General features: G+C 50.1%; 1 protein-coding gene across 1 annotated transcript; it reads left to right on the top strand.

Moving 5' to 3' along the window:
• The first annotated feature begins 3262 nt into the window (after positions 1-3262).
• On the top strand, positions 3263-4276 carry LOC138732625 (olfactory receptor 14A16-like). Its single transcript, XM_069879264.1, has one exon. It carries the CDS (start codon positions 3329-3331, stop codon positions 4274-4276), a length of 948 nt encoding a protein of 315 aa, XP_069735365.1. The 5' UTR covers positions 3263-3328.
• Positions 4277-22177: the final 17901 nt, after the last annotated feature.

Raw genomic sequence — 22177 nt, 5'->3', positions numbered from 1 at the left:
CTACTTTGTGCAGGTGGAGCCCTTACAGAAGCGTGTCTGACGCTGATCAGAGCTGGCCTGTCTCGCAGCATCTCTGTAATACAGTGGGATCTCCCTGGTGCAGCACTTCCAAGCTGGACCCTTCCTCCAAAGGGGCCTGGATTGAGTTAGGAGTCACCAGTTTGTGCCGACGGAGGCTTCTAATCAAGCGTGGTTGGCAGTATCTGAGCAACTTCCATAATAACGGTGACTGTAGCAAGAAGAGAAATTGAGAAACCACAGCTGGTGGCTCAAAGGAAAATTCAAAACTTGTTTGGGGGTGGGGAGCAAGGAGAGGAGCAGAAAATAAGCAAATTCCATCAGTGTTTAATTTACAGGAGCAGAAAAGGCTTCCCTGCACCTCCCCCTCCATGGGTCCCAACCCTTGTCTGTGCCCAATGACAGCGCAAAGAGGGAGGTGGATCTGAGAGGTCAAACACCAACTGCTCGTGCTGTTTGTGCTCCAGATCACCTCAGAAAAGAGCATGGAGAGAAAGCTTAGGATGGAGATGCATGGAGAGGGAAAAGCACTGAGTCGCATCCATCCACTCTGGGGATCTGCATTTGTACTGGTGTGGACCCTGTGCCTAAAACACTGGATTCTGACCAAGGAAACCTTCAGCAATAGCCACTAACGCAAACAACCCTTCCTGCCCTTGGGTGAGGCTCAGGCGGTCCTTGATTTCCTACTCTGAACCCAGCAACCTACAGTCAGTCCTTTTAGAGCGTCCAACAAAGTCAGGATCAGGACAGTGAGGCCTTTTCCCACCAGCATCCCCAAAGCAGAAAAACTACAGAGAAGCAACAGCATGAGTTGAAGCAACCGTCGGCAAATCCAGGCACTGTGGGATGATTCCTTCGGTGAGACACGTAGGACTGTCCGTGTGGGGAGAAACAGAGGAGCTACTGCATGAGGAACTGCCCGTCTGCAGCCTGGGTATCTCAGTCACAATCAATAGTGTCGATAAGAAATGGAAAGTGATTCATTTGACCCAAAAGTCTGACTTGGGCTGCACAGAGACGTTCCTCCAGAACACAAGGAAGCAGTGGGCAGTCCCTTATGCTCCCAAGTCTTCAACTGGTATGACAAGGTTATAGAAGGATGCTCATCAGTCCCGGTTGTGCTGCCTCTAGAACCACATTTGGTTTTTTCTGGTTCTTTTGCCGTGGTAACCTTGGAATGCTATGAAATGACTCGTGTGATCACACAGGTGTTGAGGTGGGAAGATGGGGTAGGGTCAGGGCCAGTTGTGGGTTAGTCAGCGTTTGGGTTTCGGTTCAAGTGAGGGTTCCAGAGAGGATTTAAGTTTGTATCTGAGTTTCTGAGGAGGCCCTCACCCTCTCCCCCATCTCCGTAAAGAGCACATTGGTTTCGTCAATATTTAATTTCTTCTCCACCAAGTTGAATTCCTTTCCTTGCAAAAATGTATCAGCCCAAAACGGTACTGACAAAGCTCTTCGCTGTCAGGTCTTTATCAGACTTTTGTCACCACAAATTCAGCTCCTTTTGATATGGAACTGAAGAGCTTTCTACTCCAAGCACAGATTTTGATCATCTTTCTTGTTCTTCAAAAGGATGCTGTTCAATGATGGATGCTTGCTAATTGATGCTTGCTGGACGGATGCCAAATCACTACTTGCACTCACTGCACTGTGGAGGAGGAAACACCTCACTCTTACAGCACCAGGTTCTCACAGCCTCCTAACCCCCACCCAGGAGCCATGCAAGTGTTTTTCCAAAGTCCTACCCTTGGCATTGCCCGTTCTCACATCCCACTGCTCAGGAAGAGTCCTAAGGAATGAGAGAGGGACAGGATCTCCCTTCCCAGGGTCTGGGGGTCAGGGCTTATCCACTTGGTTAATGGGGTCAGGGCTTGGTCCTTTGGATTAATGAAACACATCCAGGCTGACTCAGCGTTAGAGACACCTTTACCTTGCTTTTCATCACTGCCTCCAGTTTTCTGCTCTAACTGGGCCCTGGAGATGCTTTCTCAGCAGTGCCCTCAGTGGGACCCATTAACACTACAAGAAACCTTGGAGCTTGAATGTGAGTTTTACTTCTTGAAAGGTTTGTTCTACTTCCTCTCAGGGTGAGATTCATGGACTCAGCATCCAACCCACCAGAGGGGTCATTAAAATGCCCTGGGCTGCTCCTCTGCTGCTGAGCTGGGCTGGGCTCCTGGGACTGAGGGAGCTCAGGGCAAGTGGACAGAGCTACAAAGAGCGAGCTCTGGCGAGGAGCAGCTCCTCTGCAAAGACAGCAGGGAGAAGGGAACTCCCAGGGTTTCTCATGGAGAGACCAGCAAGGCAGAGGGAGCTTAAAGGTGGTCAGGAGGATGACTGAGGGCTGACTGGAGGAGAAATCTTCACAGTCCTTGACATGGTAAGTCTGGGTGCAGGACAATTTTGCTGCAGGGAGAAGCTGTGGGTGCAAGAGGCACCTCCTGCAGGAGAGCGTTTTTTGCTGTCCAGAGGTTGCTGCGTCGATCAGGACCATTCCAAATCACCTTAGAAAAACTGAATGGACTGTTCAGTGGAAAGGACAAGGAAGGGATTTGGGATAGGAGTCTCCCAAACCACCTTGAGCCCCTCCTCTGCCTATGGACCAGCATCACCTCTGCTGGCCCCACCAAGTTGTTCTTCCCTCTGGAGCCTCCAAACAGGACCACGTGCCCAGGCAGTGCCCTGCAAACAGGCAGGTTTGTGTAGGGGAGTGCCAAGGGGCTGGGATGGGGTTTGTGAGCAGGGAAAAAATGTGGGACAGGGAAACACATCACTGGAGGAAAACCTCCAGGCAGCAGGGATAGGATCAGGGAATGAGGAGAAACTAAAGCCAGAAAGGTTCTGGGAGGGAGAGTTTACATCCTGTGTTACAGAGATGCCCTTCAGAGAAGCACAGAGATGGTATGAGACACAAAATGCTGTTGGGCGTGTGAATGAGCTGTGTGTGTCCTAGGATGAAAGTGGGTGCTGAGACCTTAGGAAAGGGTGAGACATTGAGTGGTGTGAGGTGGACATTGAGTGGTTTGAGGGTAACACGGGAGTGTGATCCCCCTCGATCTCAGAAACGTGCAAGCCCAGGGCAGCTGGGAACAAGAGCAAGGACAGAGCAGTTCCTCTCCCTCTGCACTGAGCCAGACAATGCTCTCACCTCGCAGGACTCCCTCTTATCTCTCTGAGTGCAGCAGAGGCGCTGATGGAGGCGGGGGTAGGGGGAAGGGGGTAATGAGAAATTACTTTCATTTGGCTTAGAGAAGGCTCCCTTAACTTGTCACTGTCCTTTCCTCCCTCAACAGTGCCCAATGCCTAGATGCAGCAGATGTCCAACAGCAGCTCCATCACCCAGTTCCTCCTCCTGCCATTCGCAGACTCACGGGAGCTGCAGCTCTTGCACTTCTGGCTCTTCCTGGGCATCTACCTGGCTGCCCTCCTGGGAAACGGCCTCATCATCATCACCATCGCCTGGGACCACCACCTCCACACCCCCAGGTACTTCTTCCTCCTCAACCTCGCCCTCCTCGACATGGGATCCATCTCCACCACTGTCCCCAAATCCATGGCCAATTCCCTCTGGGATACCAGAGAAATCTCATATGAAGGATGTGTTGCCCAATTCTTTCTGTTTGACTTCTTCATTTCAGCAGAGGTTTCTCTTCTCACAGTCATGTCCTATGACCGCTACGTTGCCATCTGCAAACCCCTGCACTACGGGACCCTCCTGGGCAGCAGAGCTTGTGTCCACATGGCAGCAGCTGCCTGGGGTGCTGGGTTTCTCTCTGCTCTGCTGCACACGGCCAGTACATTTTCCCTGCCCCTGTGCCAGGGCAATGCTGTGGACAAGTTCTTCTGTGAAATCCCCCAGATCCTCAAGCTCTCCTGCTCACACTCCTACCTCAGGGAAGCTTGGCTTCTTGTGGTCAGTATCTTAATAGTCTTTGGCTGTTTTGTTTTCATTGTGGTGTCCTATGTGCAGATCTTCAGGGCTGTGCTGAGGATGTCCTCAGAGCAGGGACGGCACAAAACCTTCTCCACGTGCCTCCCTCACCTGGCTGTGGTCTCCCTGTTTATCAGCACGGGCACTTTCACTGACCTGAAGCCCTCTTCGATCTCCCCATCCTTCGACCTGGTGGTGTCATTTGTCTACTCCGTGGTTCCTCCAGCAGTGAACCCCCTCATCTACAGCTGGAGGAACCAGCAGCTCAAGGATGCAACGTGGAAGCTGATAACTGGATTTTACACTGAAGCAATGAACTGCTGAACTTCTGCTTCACTGCAGTTATCATGTGACTCACTAAAGGTGCACACTGCCTTATTTTATTGATGGTGGTGTTGGGTTTTTTTAAGTTTACATTCTCATCACCTTTTTAATTCACTCTCTTCTTTCCATTTGTAACCAAGTAACTGAGTAAACAGCAACCCATGCTCTCTGTATTTCATAGAATCATAGAATCACCAGGTTGGAAAGGACCCACTGCATCATCAAGTCCAACCATTCCCATCAGTCACTAAATCAGACCCCTCAGCATCTCGTCCACCAGTCCCTTAAACCCCTCCAGGAAATGTGACTCAACCCCCTCCCTGGGCAGCCTCTGCCACTGCCCAATGACCCTTTCTGGGAAACATTTTTGCCTGATGTCCATCCTGAACCTCCCCTGGAGGAGCCCGAGGCCATTCCCTCTTGTCCTGTCCCCTGTCACTTGGGAGAAGAGCCCAGCTCCCTCCTCTCTACAACCTCCTTTCAGGGAGTTATAGAGAGCAATGAGGTCTCCCCTCAGCCTCCTCTTCTCCAGGCTAAACACCCCCAGCTCTCTCAGCCGTTCCTCATCAGGCCTGTTCTCCAGCCCCCTCACCAGCTTTGTTGCTCTTCTCTGGACTCGCTCCAGAGCCTCAACATCCTTCTTGTGCTGAGGGGCCCAGAACTGACCCCAGGATTCGAGGAGCGGTCTCACCAGTGCTGAGTCCAGAAGGAGAAGAACCTCCCTGGACCTGCTGGTCACGCCATGTCTGATCCAAGCCAAGATGCCATTGGCCTTCTGGGCCACCTGGGCCACTGCTGGCTCATAAAATCATAGAATAACCAGGTTGGAAGAGACCCACCGGATCATTGAGTCCAACCATTCCTATTAAACACTAAACCGTGTCCCTCAGCACCTCGTCCACCCGTCCCTTAAACCCCTCCAGGGAAGGGGACTCAACCCCCTCCCTGGGCAGCCTCTGCCAGTGCCCAATGACCCTTTCTGGGAAAAATGTTTTCCTAATGTCCAGCCTAAATCTCCGCTGGCGGAGCTTGAGGCCATTCCCTCTTGTCCTGTCCCCCGTCCCTTGGGAGAAGAGCCTCCCTCACCTGGCTGTCGTCTCCCTGTTTGTCAGCACTGCAGGGTTTGCCCACGTGAAACCTCGCTCCATCTCCTCCCCATCGCTGGATCTGGTGGTGGCAGTTCCATACACAGTGGTGCCTCCAGCAGTGAACCCCCTCATCTACAGCTTGAGGAACAAAGAGATCAGTGATGTAGTCTGGAAATTCATGACTCAATGTTCCTAAGAAGCAATAAAGTGCTCCTCAGCTTCTGCCTAGCAGTTCTCATGTAACTCCTCCCAGGCAAAGACAGTCTTTATTTAATTGTTGTTTGTTTCTTAATTCTAAAATCTTTACCCCCTTTCTTATTCACTTTCTGCTTTTTTTGCTGACTGGGTGTTTGTTTGAATAAGGAGCTGAGATCCTGTGTATTTAAGCAAAATAAAGGACCCTTCATTGGCTTCTGTTTTCCTGAATTCTTTCCCCCAAGGCCTCTCTGGAGCTGCAGGAACAGGTCCTGTGGTCATGGGTGGAGGGGACAAACAAGCAGGCAGCTAAATTGGAACAGAACTTCAGCATCCAGGCCAGGATGGCTCCGTACACAGCCTGGAGTGAGTGACAAAGCACTCGGGAAACAAATCCGATCTGAGCGAAGGAGAAGGGGGCAAGGCTGGCACAGTTAAACAAAAACGGGACCACCTGGGCTGGGAACATCTCCCACGTGGAAAATAAGCAGGAATCCTGGGATCTCCCAATCCTAGGATGCGTAAGATCTCCCAATCTCACACACAGAGCAAGGAGCAGGCATCTCCCGATGGAGAGACCACCTGCCTCCTCCAGATCCTGCTGGAGAGTGAGTCCAGAGGGTGCTTGTCCTGGACAGAAGAGAGGTCTCCTAGGACACCGGGCAGCATCACAGAGGATGACATCCCTGAAAGAGGCTTTAAAAGATAGAAATGAGTTTTAGAACCTATAAATAAGGGCTTGGCCTCTAAAACTAAGGTGTTGGAACTCCAATATTAACCTTTGGGCTTTAAAATAGAGGCTCCTAACCTTGGGTTTTAGACACAGAAAACGAGAGTTTAGACCTTCAAAATGTAACTGTGGGTCCCAAAATGTCTATGGGTCCTAGAAAACAGGTTAGAACCCTGCAATTAAAGATTTCAGCCCAAAACATGAGACTTCTGCACTAAAAGGATGGGTGTGGAGCTACAAATGTGTCTTTTGATCCCTCAAGGGATGAGAATCTCTTGCTTCCAAGAAATGAAGCTCTGGTCCTGAATGCAGGGCTTTAGGCACTCCAGTAGAGGCTTTGAGCCATCAAGGAGGGGGTTGGATACTTTCCATGACAGTCTGGAGCTTCAAAAGGAGGGTTTGGGTCCTACCAGTGGTGCTTTGAAAGTGAAACTGAGGCTTTGAGCCAGGACCTCGGGTTTCATGCCCTGAAATGAAGCTGTGGTACCAAAGACAACAGCTTTGCAGCTTGAAATATACCTGAGAGGCTAAAAATGAGGATCTAGGCCTTTACAACTGCAAACAACTCCAAAAATGAAGCTTTGTTCCCGGAAAAGGAAGCTCTGGAAGCTAGAAAGGAGCTAAAAATAAGGCTTTGGCCCATAACACTGAGGTTTTGGACATCCAGAATCAACTTTGGTCCTTAAAAATTATGCTCCGGGACAATGAAATGTGTCTTTAGACTTAAAAAACGAGGGTTGAGACTCAAAATGTAACTATGGGCCTCCTAAGAAAAGCTATAAGTGTTAAAAGACAAGTTGGAACCCTAAAATCAAGGATTTCCACCCTAAATATGAGACTTGGGGCACTAAAGAGATGGGTGCAGTGCTACAAGTTAAGTCTTTTGTCCCTGCGAAGGAGACAAACCTCTTGGTTCCTCTGTTGCCTCAAGAAATGAAGCTCTGGTCAAAACTGCAGGACTTTGGGTGCTCCAATGGAGGCTTGAGGCTGTAAAGGGGGAGGTTGGATCCTTTATGTGAGAGTTTGGAGCTTCAAAAAGAGCCTTTGGGCCCTACAAACGTTGCAATGAAATTGCATCTTTGAGCCCCGACATCAGGTTCTTTGCCCTAAAAAGATGCCATGGTAGTGAACAGGATGGCTTTCACCCTAAAAATGGGATTTGAGAGGCTCAAAAAGAGGATTTGAGCCCTCACAGTGAGGCTTTGTTGCCTGAAAAGGAGGATTTGGGAGCTAAAAATGAGCTTTTGAACCCTGTTAGAGGCTTTTGTCTCCAACATGGAAGCTGTGGACACAGAAAACCAGACATTGTGCCTTAAAAATTGTGCTGAATAGTGCTGAAGGCTGAAGAGCTCTCCCGAGGCATCAAATCTGCTGAGTTTGAACCCCCAGGGGTGCAGAATCCCCCGCTGCCCTGGAGCCTCGGCCGAGGCTGCCCCACGTTCACACAAAGGCTTTTCCCCTCCTGTCCATCCCAGAAGGATCCTGCTCCTCTGGACGAGAAGTTGGATGTTCCCAGGTGTCACAGGAGCCTTGGCCAGGTGATAGCTGCGTTCATGGAGCCGTCAAGTGCCAAAGTCCTTTCTTTCAATCGTGGCCTCGGTGCCCTGTTGACGTCTAAACTGAGCTCTCTTGTTCCCTAGGTTTGTCTATGAGCATAAAATAGAGACCCACTTAGCAGGCTGCCCCAAGGAGGAGGTGGGAAGTGATGTAAATTGCATTGGGTTTGGTCTCTCTTTATATTCCTTTTATCTTTTTTTCTTTCGTCTATTAATCTATTTTTACCTTGGCCCTCAAATGAAAGAAACATCTCCATGGAGAAGCACGGACAGAGAGCTGGCCAGCTGAAGTTTGCCCTGAGGAGGTGGACGTGGGCACCAGAACACTTGCTCTTCCTCACTAACAAGAGACCTCCACCAATCCCATGCCCTTTCAAAAGGGATTTCACAAAGAAATTTTGATCTTCTCCTGGAACTTCCTCAGCCTGCAGAAGAGAAGGCATCGGGGGGACGTTATAGAGGCCTTCCCGTACCTGAAGGGGTCACCAAGAAAGCTGGCAAGGGACTTTTTCCAAGGGCATGGAATGATAGGATGACGTTGTGGCTTTATGGCCTAGGGAAGATTTAGATTAGACATTAGGGAGGAATTGTTCACAAAGAAGGTGGTGAGGACGTGGCTCAGGTATCCCAGGGAAGCTGTGTGTGCCCCCTGCCTGGAGGGGTTCAAGGTCGGGCTGGATGGGGCTTTGAGCAGCCTGGTCCAGTGGGTGGTGTCCCTGCCCAGGGAAGGGGGGTTGAAACTGGATGGGCTTTAAGGTCCTTACCAACCCAAACCATTGTATGATTTTGAAAGTTCTAGAAAGTTTCAGATAAAACGTTTTTCTTAGGTGCACTTTGAAATCTTCCTTTGTAACCACACTGGGAAATGACTACAAGGAGCCATGCGAGGCTTGAAGACTTGAAGAAAACAGCAGGAAGAGAAAGAGCTCATTAAGGCTTTCTGTAGGTTAATGAGATCCAGGATGGAATTGCTGATGAGTCCTTGAACCTCAGCTGCTGAGAGGAGATGGAACAAAGCTCTCAAGAAGTCAAAAGCAAAGCTCAAAATTTCTTGAAGTCTTAGTTGGACTCAGTGAGCATCGTTAGTGACAAAGGCTCCCCAGGGACTCATTAGAGCCGAGAATTGGAGGCCATGATTGCAGGAGGACAAAGGCGCCGTGCAGGCGACTGTGATGCTGAGAAAAGCCTGGGTTCACTTGGTGAAGCAGAAAGTCCAAGCCCTGACCCCCAGGCCCTGGGCAGGCAGATGTGGCTTTGACTGCAATGATGTTGGTGCCATGAGCCTTCTCACATTGCTGAATTGAAGTGGAAGCAGTTATTCCATGTGATTCCAAATACAGGCCTGTAGGGTTCCTTGAGATGCCAAGGCTCTCACACAGCTCCACGTGCACCAGAAGAGTTGGGGGATAGAAGGGTAGGGTTATTAACGGGTTGGATCGTAGAAGAGTGGCAGAAAATGCGTTTGAGAGAAAGATCATGTCAGAGAGGAGTCGAGTCATTGAGGTGCAATACAGAAGGACAGATGGTTCATAGAACGTTCAAATCATTGTGGATCATAGAATACTCAGGTCATGGAAGAGTCAAGTCATATGAGTGTGAGAGTTTAGTCGGGTATAGGCAGTGTTGGGTCATGGAAAGGTCATAGAAGAGTTTGCTCATAGAAGTTTCATGGAAACATTGAGGCACATAAAGTGTGCGTTGTAGAAGCATCAGGATATAGAAAGACTGCAGAAGTATCGCATTATAGAAGAGTTATCCAAGAGTCACAGAATTGTCAGTTCATAAAGGAAGCGTCTCATATGAGTCAGGTCATAGAGTGTCATAGAGGGGTCAGGTCATAGAAGGGTTTGTTAATAGTTGGGTCCTAGAAGAGTCGGGTCACAGAAGCATCTGGTCATATATTGGTCATAGAAGTGTTGGAGCATAAATGATTCATGTCATAGAAGAGTCACAGAAGACCTGGATCGGAGAAAGACACAGCATTGAAGAGTCAGAGAGTAGCTGGGTCATAGAACGGTTTCTTCATAGAAGGCTTAAGTCATAGAAGGACCTGGTCATGTAAGAGATGTTCGTGGAAGAGTTTAGTCATAGACAAGTCGGCTCGTAGAGGAGATATAGAAGAGCCCAGTCACAGATGGTCCATAGAAGGGTCAGGTCATAGAATATTTGACTCATAGAAGATTTGGGTTATAGAATATTTGGGTCATGGAAGAGTCGACACATAGAAACTTGAGTCGGGTCATAGAGGGGTCATAGAAGTGCCGGTTCACAAAAGGCTTAGGCCATAGAAGGGCCGGGTCATAGATTAGTCGGGTCATAGAGGAGTCGGGTTATAGAAGAGTCAGGTCATAGAAGAATCACAGAGAAGTCAGGTCATAGAAAGTTACGGAAGAGTCAGAGGAGAGTTGGGTCACAGAAGGCTTGGGTCACAGAAGGCTTGGGTCATAGAAGACTTTTTTTAGAAGCGTTGGGTCATAAAAGACTCATATCGTAGAGGATTGGCGTCATAGAGGGTTGGGTCATATAAGAATTCAACTGTAGAAGGTTTAGAGAAGTGTTGGGTCATAGAAGGATCAAAGAAGATTTGGGCTATAGAAAGATCAGGTCATAAAAGGGACAGAGAAGTGCTGTTTATAGAAGAGTCTGGTCATAAAAGTTTCATAGAAAGTTTGGGTCATTTAAGGGTCATAGAGCAGTCTGGACATAAAAAAATTCAGGTCATAAAGAAGTCTTAGAAGGGTCATATAAGTCTTGGGTCATAGAAGACTCACTAGAATCAAAGAGGGCTCAGGTGACAGAAAACCTGTGTCCTAGAAGAGGTGGCTTATGTAAGTGTCTGGTCATGGGAGAATCAGATCATAGAAGAGTTGGGTCATAGAAGGATGGTGAGACATAATTTACCAAGGGAAATAAAATCCCCTTCTCTTTCAGACACCCAGAAATGGGATCCTACTAGACAAATTCTGGGGCAAAGCCTTTTGCTCCCCTACTCATCCACTGGCCATTTCTGATGTGGCAGTGGTACCAGCGGTCAGGGAGTTCCCACACTCTCCATGACCTCTGGAAGATGATGGAGACACTGTGACATCTTCCTGTTCACTCAGCTCCCTGCGATGCTGTCCCTCCTGTCTCATAGACTGCGAAGAATTCCTTTTGCCCAAGAGATCCCTGACTTGACCTCTACCCACTACTGGTCAAACTCCTCCAGAGTCCTACCATGAGTCACAAAGCCCTGTGAGACCTTGATGGGGAAGACAGGGACAGAGGACACAGTGAACCTCAGATCTGTGACACCTTACCCTTCTAAATCCAGCAGTGCCTACGCAGCGTATTTTTCTTCTTTAACTGTTCCTGAAGCAGCAAAATCTCATCATGGGTCCTTAAATGGACTTTCAAGCTGAGACTCAGTTTATCTGGAGCCTTGCAGTGCTTGGAAGATGCTGTCCTTGACTACCATCTCTCCTGAGCTCTGTGACCATGTCCCAGCTCTGTCTCCCATGGGAATGGCTCCAGCTCCTCCTGCCTGTGCCCCTGGCTGAGGCCATTGCTGCCCATTAGGGCTGAAGCCCTGAAGCTGTGGCACCAGGCAAACTTATCCCTGCCATGAGGAAACCACGACCAAGGGTTTCAAGACCCTGTGTGTGCATAAGCTTTGCCGAAGACGTATCTGGGAGAAAGGGAGCTGCGTGTCGTCCAGCCCCAAGTCTAAAGACCTCGGATGAAATGCCTGAATTCACTCCATGGGACAGATCCTCCTACTTTGGAGAAATGATTTCGTTCGCTGTCACCTTTCTGAGGTCCTGTCTAATGGTGAGACAAGAAATTGATTCTCATTCCCTATTATTTTTCTAACAGGAGCAATGACACTGCAGGACAGAAGTGTGCCTGCCCAGATGATGAAGGAAGCATCAGGGATGGCTTCAGCCTGTTTCTCAGAATGTTCCCCTGGAGCCCCAGGGACACCTCGAGGGAGCCCAGAGGGAGCAGAGAAAGCGCTGCCTTGGGCTGCTCCTCTGCTGCTGAGCTGGGCTGGGCTCCTGGCAGGGAGGGAGCTCATCATGAGACAGGAGATCATAAAAGAGCCAGGTCTGGCCAGGAGCAGCTCCTCTGCAAAGCCCAGCAGGGCTGAGGACACTGCCTGCAGGCAGCGAGGGGACAGGAGGGAGCAGAGAGAGGGGAAAGGCAGGTGGGGTGGCAGGAGAGAGGAGGCTTCATTTGGAGAAAACTCTTCACAGCCCTTCTCCAGGTGAGTCTCTGAGTGCAGGACAATGCAGGTGCGGTTGCTGGAGGGATCTCCTAAAGCCGGCACAGCCACAGCCTGTGGGATCTGTCAGGAGGGCTCTTGCATTAAAGATAAGGAACTTCCCAGACTCTGTGTTTTCAGTTCCCTGCACCTGGGGAATTTGGTGGGAGAAATGGAACCAGAGCCTTTCATGCTTAAACAAGTCACTGAGACTCCTGAGCAGTATCCTTGAGCGGTCAGTAGGTCCGACAGGAGCCTCCAAATATGTCTCCAGCTGGTCCTCTGCCCATGGACAGCAGCAGCATCACCTCTGCTGGACCCATCAGGCTCAGTCTGTTCCATCCTTTTCTGCTTATCAACAAGACCCTACGTCCAGCTTAACCCGGGCAGATGTTTGTGTAGGGCCAGGGGGATGCAGAGAGGGTCAGATGGGATCTGTGAGCGCTGACAGGGAGAAGGCATGGGACAGGGAATCAGCTCCATTGAGGAAAACCTCCAGAGAGAAGGGATAGGATCAGAGATTGAGAGGAAACCTAAACCAGAGATGTTGCTGTTGTTCTCTTGTTCTCTCTGCCAGTGTCTCTGGGGATGGGAGTTGCAGAGTCAGGCACTGATCTTCTGTGTGGCCTTGGGCAGTGCATTCCTGAGGAATTAATTATCTCGTCTGCACTAAGATATCCTCGTTAGGACATTTGGCTTTTCTTGAGTTTTCCTCGCAAGCACTATGCTGCCCTCACAGATGCAAACCTGTCCCGTCACACCTTTAGGCATTCGAAACCTCTAAGCCTGCTACCTTCTCAGCTCCTCATCCCCGGCAGTGCAGATGCTGACAGGCCCTTCTGCACCAGGAGCAGTTCCCCTGGACAACGCTGAGCCCCAGCAGTGTCCCCTGTCCCCACCGTCCCCATGTCCCCTGCTGCAGAGCAGGGCTGACTCCTCGCAGCCAGCGGGCAGAGGCTCTGCTCCTCCCGGCACATTCAGCCGGCACCGAGCAGGGCTCCAGGCTCAGAGCTGAAGGAAGGGCTGAAAAAAGGTGACAAGGTGTGAGCAGGAGGGAGGGGAAGGAGAAATGGCTTTGATTTGGCTCAGAGGTTATCCTAACTTGTCACTGTCCTTCTCTCATATGACAGTGCCCCATGTCTGGAGGCAGCAGATGTCCAACAGCAGCTCCATCACCCAGTTCCTCCTCCTGCCATTCGCAGACTCACGGGAGCTGCAGCTCTTGCACTTCTGGCTCTTCCTGGGCATCTACCTGGCTGCCCTCCTGGGAAACGGCCTCATCATCATCACCATCGCCTGGGACCACCACCTCCACACCCCCATGTACTTCTTCCTCCTCAACCTCGCCCTCCTCGACATGGGATCCATCTCCACCACTGTCCCCAAATCCATGGCCAATTCCCTCTGGGACACCAAGACCATCTCCTACTCAGGATGCGTTGCCCAAAAGTTTCTATTTATTTTCTTCCTTGGTACAGAATATTTTCTTCTCACAGTCATGTCCTACGACCGCTACGTTGCCATCTGCAACCCCCTGCACTACGGAACCCTCCTGGGCAGCAGAGCTTGTGTCCACATGGCAGCAGCTGCCTGGGGCGCTGGGTTTCTCTCTGCTCTGCTGCACACGGCCAGTACATTTTCCCTGCCCCTCTGCCAGGGCAATGCTGTGGACCAGTTCTTCTGTGAAATCCCGCAGATCCTCAAGCTCTCCTGCTCACATGCCAACCTCAGGGAGGTTGGGCTTCTTGTGATTAGTTTCTTAGTAGCTTTTGGCTGTTTTGTTTTCATTGTGGTGTCCTATGTGCAGATCTTCAGGGCCGTGCTGAGGATCCCCTCGGAGCAGGGACGGCACAAAGCCTTCTCCACGTGCCTCCCTCACCTGGCTGTGGTCTCCCTGTTTCTCAGCACTGACACGTTTACCTACCTTAAGCCTCCCTCCTTCTCCTCCCCAGGAGGAGGTGCCAGGCACCAGCACTTGATCCCCCAGAGCTGTTCTCTCTCCATTTCCACACTCTCCTTCTCCCCCCTTGCCTTGCTGTAAGGCCTGAGGGCTCTGAGCTTGGTCACAGCCATGCTGCTTGTGGGACAGAGCTGCCTCCAGAACAGCCTTTCCATAGAGCAAGGGGACCTCCTCAGGGCAGAGCCTCAAGGCTTGGGGCTTCTTCTAAACTTTCTCTCAGGAACTGACTCAAGCATTTGTCCCAGAGGCAATAATCCTGGTGAAACCCCTGCCAACCACCATTCCCAGCACTGGCCTCTCACCCCAGCTTGGAGAGTTTCTTTGTTCTTCCATGAGAGGACACTGATTGAGTAGACCAAAGGCCAATTTGGCATTGTACGGATCAGATGTGAGCGCACACATCATGTCTGTGAGCTGAGATGAACCTGAACGTGTAGAAAGAGCAGTTTCTTCAGTTTCCACGAAGATCTCTGGGACAGATATTGCCTCGAAGTCTCTTCTCATTGCAAGTAACAAGACATGGGAAGTCGCCTCAGTATAGCACTTGGATGTCCCTCCACGAACAAATGTCCCCGTGTTCATTCCTCATGATGTGGGGCAAGCGTACTTTTACCTGTTCAGGTCCTAGGACATGAGGAGGTGATGGATGAGTAGAGGGTTAGGATGTCAGTTGTGTCTCAGAAACTCAGAATCCAGCAGGAAACATCTGACTGTGACGGGGACGGTGAGGTCAGTTGTGTCTCTGGAGGTGACGGGGCAGCAGCAGGAACACGGCTGGGAAAGGAGCTCTGCCCAAGCCCCCACAGGACCTGTGCAGGGAGAGGGCTTGGGGACGGATGGAAAACACAACGGAGCCTCCTCAGGCCAGGAACAGGCTGGCAGCATCACCAGAAAAATCCCTTACGGTACGGGGGCACCACGGGTCCTTCACACCTCGGCACCTGCCAGGATCTGCTGACAGCATCTCTGGGGCAAATCCCTTGTGCTCCTTCTGTTGCCCCAGCAGCGTCACAGACACAAATCCCTTACAGTCAGGGGGCACCTCGAGCCCTTTGCCATTTCTTCTGCCCACAGGGATTGCATGAAGTTATTACAGTTTCTGGAAATTTCTATATGGGCACAAAATCTGCTTTTATTATAAAAATTTATGACTGGATGAGGGTTTAGTGGTGTCTGGGGATGATGTGCCATGTGCAGAAATAGGTGTTAAGCAGCCTGCGATCAAGCACCAAGTGCAGAGAGGAGCAAATGCAGGTAGGGAGTGTACCGGTAGGACCCAAATACAGAACGATATGGAGAGCTAGGATGATGTCTGGGAGAGGAAAGAGTCACAAGGAGGAACTTGTCAGGAAGAAGTAATGTCAAGGGATGGGTAGTGGATGGGCAGACTATTTTTTGAGCTTGAAGATCACAGGCTTCTAGAATATCTTGGGTTGGAAGGGGCTCATGAGGATCACTGAGTCCAGCTCCCTGATCCTCACACGACTGTGTAAAATGGAACCATATCACTAAGATGATTGTCAAGATGCTCCTTGAACTCTGACAGGCTTGGTGCCATCACCACTTCCCTGGGGTGTCCCAGTGACCGAGCATCCTCTCCATGAGGAACCTTTTCCAGAAGTCCAGTTGGAACTTCCCCTGATGCAGCTGCATTCCTTTTCCTTGTGACCTACCCTGGTCACCAGGGTAAGGAGATCAGCGCCTTCCCCTTCACTGCCCTCCTTGAGGAAGCTGAAGACTGGGATGAGGTCCCAGCCGTGTCCCACGCTGGGCTCTGCACACAGCCCTGCTCTGGGCTCTGACAAGCTCTGGGCAAGAAGAGAGGCTGGACACGAAGAGCAACGGAAATCCAGGACTCCTGGTTTCAATCCAGCAGATGCCACCACAGACCGTGTCCTCACCGTTCCAGCCCTTCTGCCCAGGCCAGGGCGAGAGTCTGAGCTCAGCAGCAGAGCAGCCTGCCCCACACGAGGACCTGCGGGAAGAGGATTATCTTTCTTGTGGATTCTGCAGCCACAGAAATGCTCCCTTGCACTTCTCCAAGGACATCCCTTTCCCCAAGGGAGCATGTCCAGCCTGGCCTGGCTGCCGGTGCTGCTTTCCTCCCTGTGCAGCCCACAAGGCCACTTCTATGACCCAGATTTCTATGTTCAGGCCCTTCTATGTCCGTCAGGGAGTGCGAGAGAGAGATAGACCAGTGGAGCAGGGCCCTCTCACTAACTCAGGGGCTGCTGGGGCTGTTGTGTCCGAACATCATCCACCTGCAAACTGTAAGGTTGGGGGAACAAGAGATGGGGAAGGGCAGCAAGTTCCTGCCAGAGGAAGGAAACCTGCTCTCCTCACCCAGACATCAAAGCCCCAGATCCCCCTGGGGAACAAGTACCAGGTGCTGCAGGTGGAATCCAGCCCTGAGGATGAGGATGATGGTTCCCACAGCCTAGAATCCTTCCCTAGGCTGCACCATCCTCAGAAAAAGATAAAAACATCCTCCATCAAGAAGAAGAGGAGGGTGATTGTTGTAGGGGACTCCCTCCTAAAAGGAACGGAGGGACCCATCTGCAGACCGGACCCGCTCCACAGAGAGGTCTGCTGCTTACCGGGGGCATCAGGGAAGGAGGGAGCTAGAAAACTGCCTTCCCTGGTCCACGAGACAGACTACTATCCTCTGGTAGTCCAAACTGGTAACGACAACCTAACAAACAAAAAGGCCAAAGCCATCAAGAAAGACTTCAGGGCCATTGGGAGAATGATGGAGGGCTCTGGGGCACAAGTAGTATTCTGCTCCATCCCAAGGCTAAATAGGGAGGAGCGGGAAGCCAGGAAGAAGAATTCGATTAATACCTGGCTCCGAGCCTGGTGCGAGGAGAGGGGCTTTGGCTTCTTTGATCATGGGGTGGCTCACGCACCCCCAGGCTTTCACGCTAAGGGTGGGACATGTGGGCCTCCTAAGGGGGCTAATGCCCTTGCTAAAAAACTAACTAAGCTCATAAATCGAGCTTTAAACTAGATGTGAAGGGGGAGGGGGTTGAGCCCAGGCTAGACAGGAACGAGCCTGGACGTGGGGAATTGGTGATTGGGAGAGGGTGTGCTGGTGAGGACCACCAGTACCTCACCAACCAGAAAGTGGGGGAGAACACACCTCGGGGTGCTCAAGGAGATACAGGCACTCTGGAGCGAGCTACTCCAGTTACCAGGCAATTGGGAACAAACTCTGTTCCCTCTAAGAGGGCTGAAGGCTCAGCAGCTCAGCTGAAGGGCATTTACACCAATGCACGCAGCATGGGGAATAAGAAGGAAGAGCTGGAAGCTGTCGTAGGGCAAGGGGCCTATGATGTCGTTGCCATCACAGAAACGTGGTGGGACGACTCATATAACTGGAGTACGGCTATGGTGGGGTACAAACTCTTCAGGTGGGATAGGAAGGGTAGGAGAGGAGGCGGGGTAGCCCTCTTTGTAAGGGAGGACTTGGACTCCGTTGAGATGGAATGTGGCGATCAGGAGGTTGAGTGCCTGTGGGTCAAAATCAGAGGAGCCCATAAGAAGGTAGATATTGTGATGGGAGTCTGTTACAGACCACCCAGCCAAGGAGAAGCAGCTGATGGGCTCTTCTATAAACAGCTGCGGTCAATCTCTAGATCAATGCCTCTCGTTCTTGTGGGAGACTTCAATCTGCCTGATATCTGCTGGGAGTACAATGTCTATGGGTCCTAGAAAACAGGTTAGAACCCTGGAATTGAAGATTTCAGTCCAAAACATGAGACTTCTGCACTAAAAGGATGGGTGTGGAGCTACAAATGTGTCTTTTGATCCCTCAAGGGATGAGAATCTCTTGCTTCCAAGAAATGAAGCTCTGGTCCTGAATGCAGGGCTTTAGGCACTCCAGTAGAGGCTTCGAGCCGTAAAGGAGGGGGTTGGATACTTTCCATGACAGTCTGGAGCTTCAAAAGGAGGGTTTGGGTCCTACCAGTGGTGCTTTCGAAGTGAAACTGAGGCTTTGAGCCCGGACCTCGGGTTTCATGCCCTGAAATGAAGCTGTGGTACCAAAGGCAACAGCTTTGCAGCTTGAAATATACCTGAGAGGCTAAAAATGAGGATCTAGGCCTTTACAACTGCAAACAACTCCAAAAATGAAGCTTTGTTCCCAGAAAAGGAAGCTTTGGAAGCTAGAAAGGAGCTAAAAATAAGGCTTTGGCCCATAACACTGAGGTTTCAGACATCCAGAATCAACTTTGATCCTTAAAAATTATGCTCCGGGACAATGAAATGTGTCTTTAGACTTAAAAAACGAGGGTTGAGACTCAAAATGTAACTATGGGCCTCCTAAGAAAAGCTATAAGTGTTAAAAGACAAGTTGGAACCCTAAAATCAAGGATTTCCACCCTAAATATGAGACTTGGGGCACTAAAGAGATGGGTGCAGTGCTACAAGTTAAGTCTTTTGTCCCTGCGAAGGAGACAAACCTCTTGGTTCCTCTGTTGCCTCAAGAAATGAAGCTCTGGTCAAAACTGCAGGACTTTGGGTGCTCCAATGGAGGCTTGAGGCTGTAAAGGGGGAGGTTGGATCCTTTATGTGAGAGTTTGGAGCTTCAAAAAGAGCCTTTGGGCCCTACAAATGTTGCTTTGAAACTGAAATTGCATCTTTGAGCCCCGACATCAGGTTCTTTGCCCTAAAAAGAAGCCATGGTAGTGAACAGGGTGGCTTTCACCCTAAAAATGGGACTTGAGAGGCTCAAAAAGAGGATTTGAGCCCTCACAGTGAGGCTTTGTTGCCTGAAAAGGGGGCTTTGGGAGCTAAAAATGAGCTTTTGAGCCCTGTTAGAGGCTTTTGTCTCCAACATGGAAGCTGTGGACATAGAAAACCAGACATTGTGCCTTAAAAATTGTGCTCTGGGCCTTAAAATGAGTCTTTGAAGATCAAAAGGGGAGGGGGTGGAACTTATGTATTAGGGCCCGTACCCTAACATGAAGCTCTGAGACCCAAAACGCAGTGTCTGCCTCCAGAGCCCCAGGCTGGGAACCGGGGTTTTGGACCAAAACGAGGGGATCTGGCCCCAAAATAGCGCTGGGGGTTGTGGCAGGAGGCGCTTTGGCTGCACAGAGCTCTGGCCCCTCAGTCGCACACGCACAGAACCGTTAAGGCTGACGAGCTCTCCCGAGGCATCAAATCTGCTGAGTTTGAACCCCCAGGGGTGCAGAATCCCCCGCTGCCCTGGAGCCTCGGCCGAGGCTGCCCCACGTTCACACAAAGGCTTTTCCCCTCCTGTCTATCCCAGAAGGATCCTGCTCCTCTGGATGAGAAGCTGGATGTTCCCAGGTGTCACAGGAGCCTTGGCCAGGTGATAGCTGCGTTCATGGAGCCGTCAAGTGCCAAAGTCCTTTCTTTCAATCGTGGCCTCGGTGCCTTGTTGACGTCTAAACTGAGCTCTCTTGTTCCCTAGGTTTGTCTATGAGCATAAAATAGAGACCCACTTAGCAGGCTGCCCCAAGCAGGAGGTGGGAAGTGATGTAAATTGCATTGGGTTTGTTCTCTCTTTATATTCCTTTTATCTTTTTTTCTTTCGTCTATTAATCTATTTTTACCTTGGCCCTCAAATGAAAAAAACATCTCCATGGAGAAGCACGGACAGAGAGCTGGCCAGCTGAAGTTTGCCCTGAGGAGGTGGACGTGGGCACCAGAACACTTGCTCTTCCTCACTAACAAGAGACCTCCACCAATCCCATGCCCTTTCAAAAGGGATTTCACAAAGAAATATTGATCTTCTCCTGGAACTTCCTCAGCCTGCAGAAGAGAAGGCATCGGGGGGACGTTATAGAGGCCTTCCCGTACCTGAAGGGGTCACCAAGAAAGCTGGCAAGGGACGTTTTCCAAGGGCATGGAATGATAGGATGACGGGGTGGTGTTATGTCCTAGGGAAGATTTAGATTAGACATTAGGGAGGAATTGTTCACAAAGAAGGTGGTGAGGACGTGGCTCGGGTTTCCCAGGGAAGCTGTGTGTGCCCCCTGCCTGGAGGGGTTCAAGGTCGGGCTGGATGGGGCTTGGAGCAGCCTGGTCCAGTGGGAGGTGTCCCTGCCCAGGGAAGGGGGGTTGAAACTGGACGGGCTTTAAGGTCCTTACCAACCCAAACCATTGTATGAGTTTGAAAGTTCTAGAAAGTTTCAGATAAAACGTTTTTCTTAGGTGCACTTTGAAATCTTCCTCTGTAACCACACTGGGAAATGACTACAAGGAGCCATGCGAGGCTTGAAGACTTGAAGAAAACAACAGGAAGAGAAAGAGCTCATTAAGGCTTTCTGTAGGTTAATGAGATCCAGGATGGAATTGTTGATGAGTCCTTGAACCTCAGCTGCTGAGAGGAGATGGAACAAAGCTCTCAAGAAGTCAAAAGCAAAGCTCAAAGTTTCTTGAAGTCTTAGTTGGTCTCAGTGAGCATCGTTAGTGACAAAGGCTCCCCAGGGACTCATTAGAGCCGAGAATTGGAGGCCATGATTGCAGGAGGACAAAGGCGCCGTGCAGGCAGCTGTGATGCTAAGAAAAGCCTGGGTTCACTTGGTGAAGCAGAAAGTCCAAGCCCTGACCCCCAGGCCCTGGGCAGGCAGATGTGGCTTTGACTGCAATGATGTTGGTGCCATGAGCCTTCTCACATTGCTGAATTGAAGTGGAAGCAGTTATTTCTTGTGATTCCAAATACAGGCCTGTAGGGTTCCTTGAGATGCCAAGGCTCTCACACAGCTCCACGTGCACCAGAAGAGTTGGGGGATAGAAGGGTAGGGTTATTAACGGGTTGGATCGTAGAAGAGTGGCAGAAAATGCGTTTGTGAGAAAGATCATGTCAGAGAGGAGTCGAGTCATAGAGGTGCAATACAGAAGGACAGATGGTTCATAGAACGTTCAAATCATTGTGGATCATAGAATACTCAGGTCATGGAAGAGTCAAGTCCTACGAGTGTGACAGTTTAGTCGGGCATTGGCAGTGTTTGGTCATGGAAAGGTCATAGAAGAGTTCACTCATAGAAGTTTCATGGAAACATTGAGGCACAGAAAGTGTGCGTTGTAGAAGCATCAGGATATAGAAAGACTGCAGAAGTATCACATTATAGAAGAGTTATCCAAGAGTCACAGAATTGTCAGTTCATAAAGGAAATGTCTCATATGAGTCAGGTCATAGAGAGTCATAGAGGGGTCAGGTCATAGAAGGGTTTGTTAATAGTTGGGTCTTAGAAGAGTCGGGTCACAGAAGCATCTGGTCAAATATTGGTCATAGAAGCATTGGAGCATAAATGATTCATGTCATAGAAGAGTCACAGAAGACCTGGATCGGAGAAAGTCACAGCACTGAAGAGTCAGAGAGTAGCTGGGTCATAGAACGGTTTGTTCATAGAAGGCTTAAGTCATAGAAGGACCTGGTCATGTAAGAGATGGTCGTGGAAGAGTTTAGTCATAGACAAGTCGGCTCGTAGAGGAGATATAGAAGAGCCCAGTCACAGATGGTCCATAGAAGGGTCAGCTCATAGAATATTTGAGTCATAGAAGATTTGGGTTATAGAATATTTGGGTCATGGAAGAGTCGACTCATAGAAACTTGAGTCGGGTCATAGAGGGGTCATAGAAGTGCCGGTTCACAAAAGGCTTAGGCCATAGAAGGGCTGTGTCATAGATTAGTCGGGTCATAGAGGAGTCGGGTTATAGAAGAGTCAGGTCATAGAAGAATCACAGAGAAGTCAGGTCATAGAAAATTACGGAAGAGTCAGAGGAGAGTTGGGTCACAGAAGGCTTGGGTCATAGAAGACTTTTTTTAGAAGTGTTGGGTCATAAAAGACTCATATCTTAGAGGATTGGCGTCATAGAGGGTTGGGTCATATAAGAATTCAACTGTAGAAGGTTTAGAGAAGTGTTGGGTCATAGAAGGATCAAAGAAGATTTGGGCTATAGAAAGATCAGGTCATAAAAGGGACAGAGAAGTGCTGTTTATAGAAGAGTCTGGTCATAAAAGTTTCATAGAAAGTTTGGGTCATTTAAGGGTCATAGAGCAGTCTGGACATAAAAAAATTCAGGTCATAAAGAAGTCTTAGAAGGGTCATATAAGTCTTGGGTCATAGAAGATTCACTAGAGTCAAAGAGGGCTCAGG

This window comes from Phaenicophaeus curvirostris, chromosome 34 (assembly GCF_032191515.1).
Source record: "Phaenicophaeus curvirostris isolate KB17595 chromosome 34, BPBGC_Pcur_1.0, whole genome shotgun sequence".
Taxonomy (NCBI): Eukaryota; Metazoa; Chordata; class Aves; order Cuculiformes; family Cuculidae; genus Phaenicophaeus; species Phaenicophaeus curvirostris.
The sequence above is the reverse complement of the archived record's forward strand: the minus strand, read 5'-3'. Positions and strand labels throughout refer to the sequence as shown.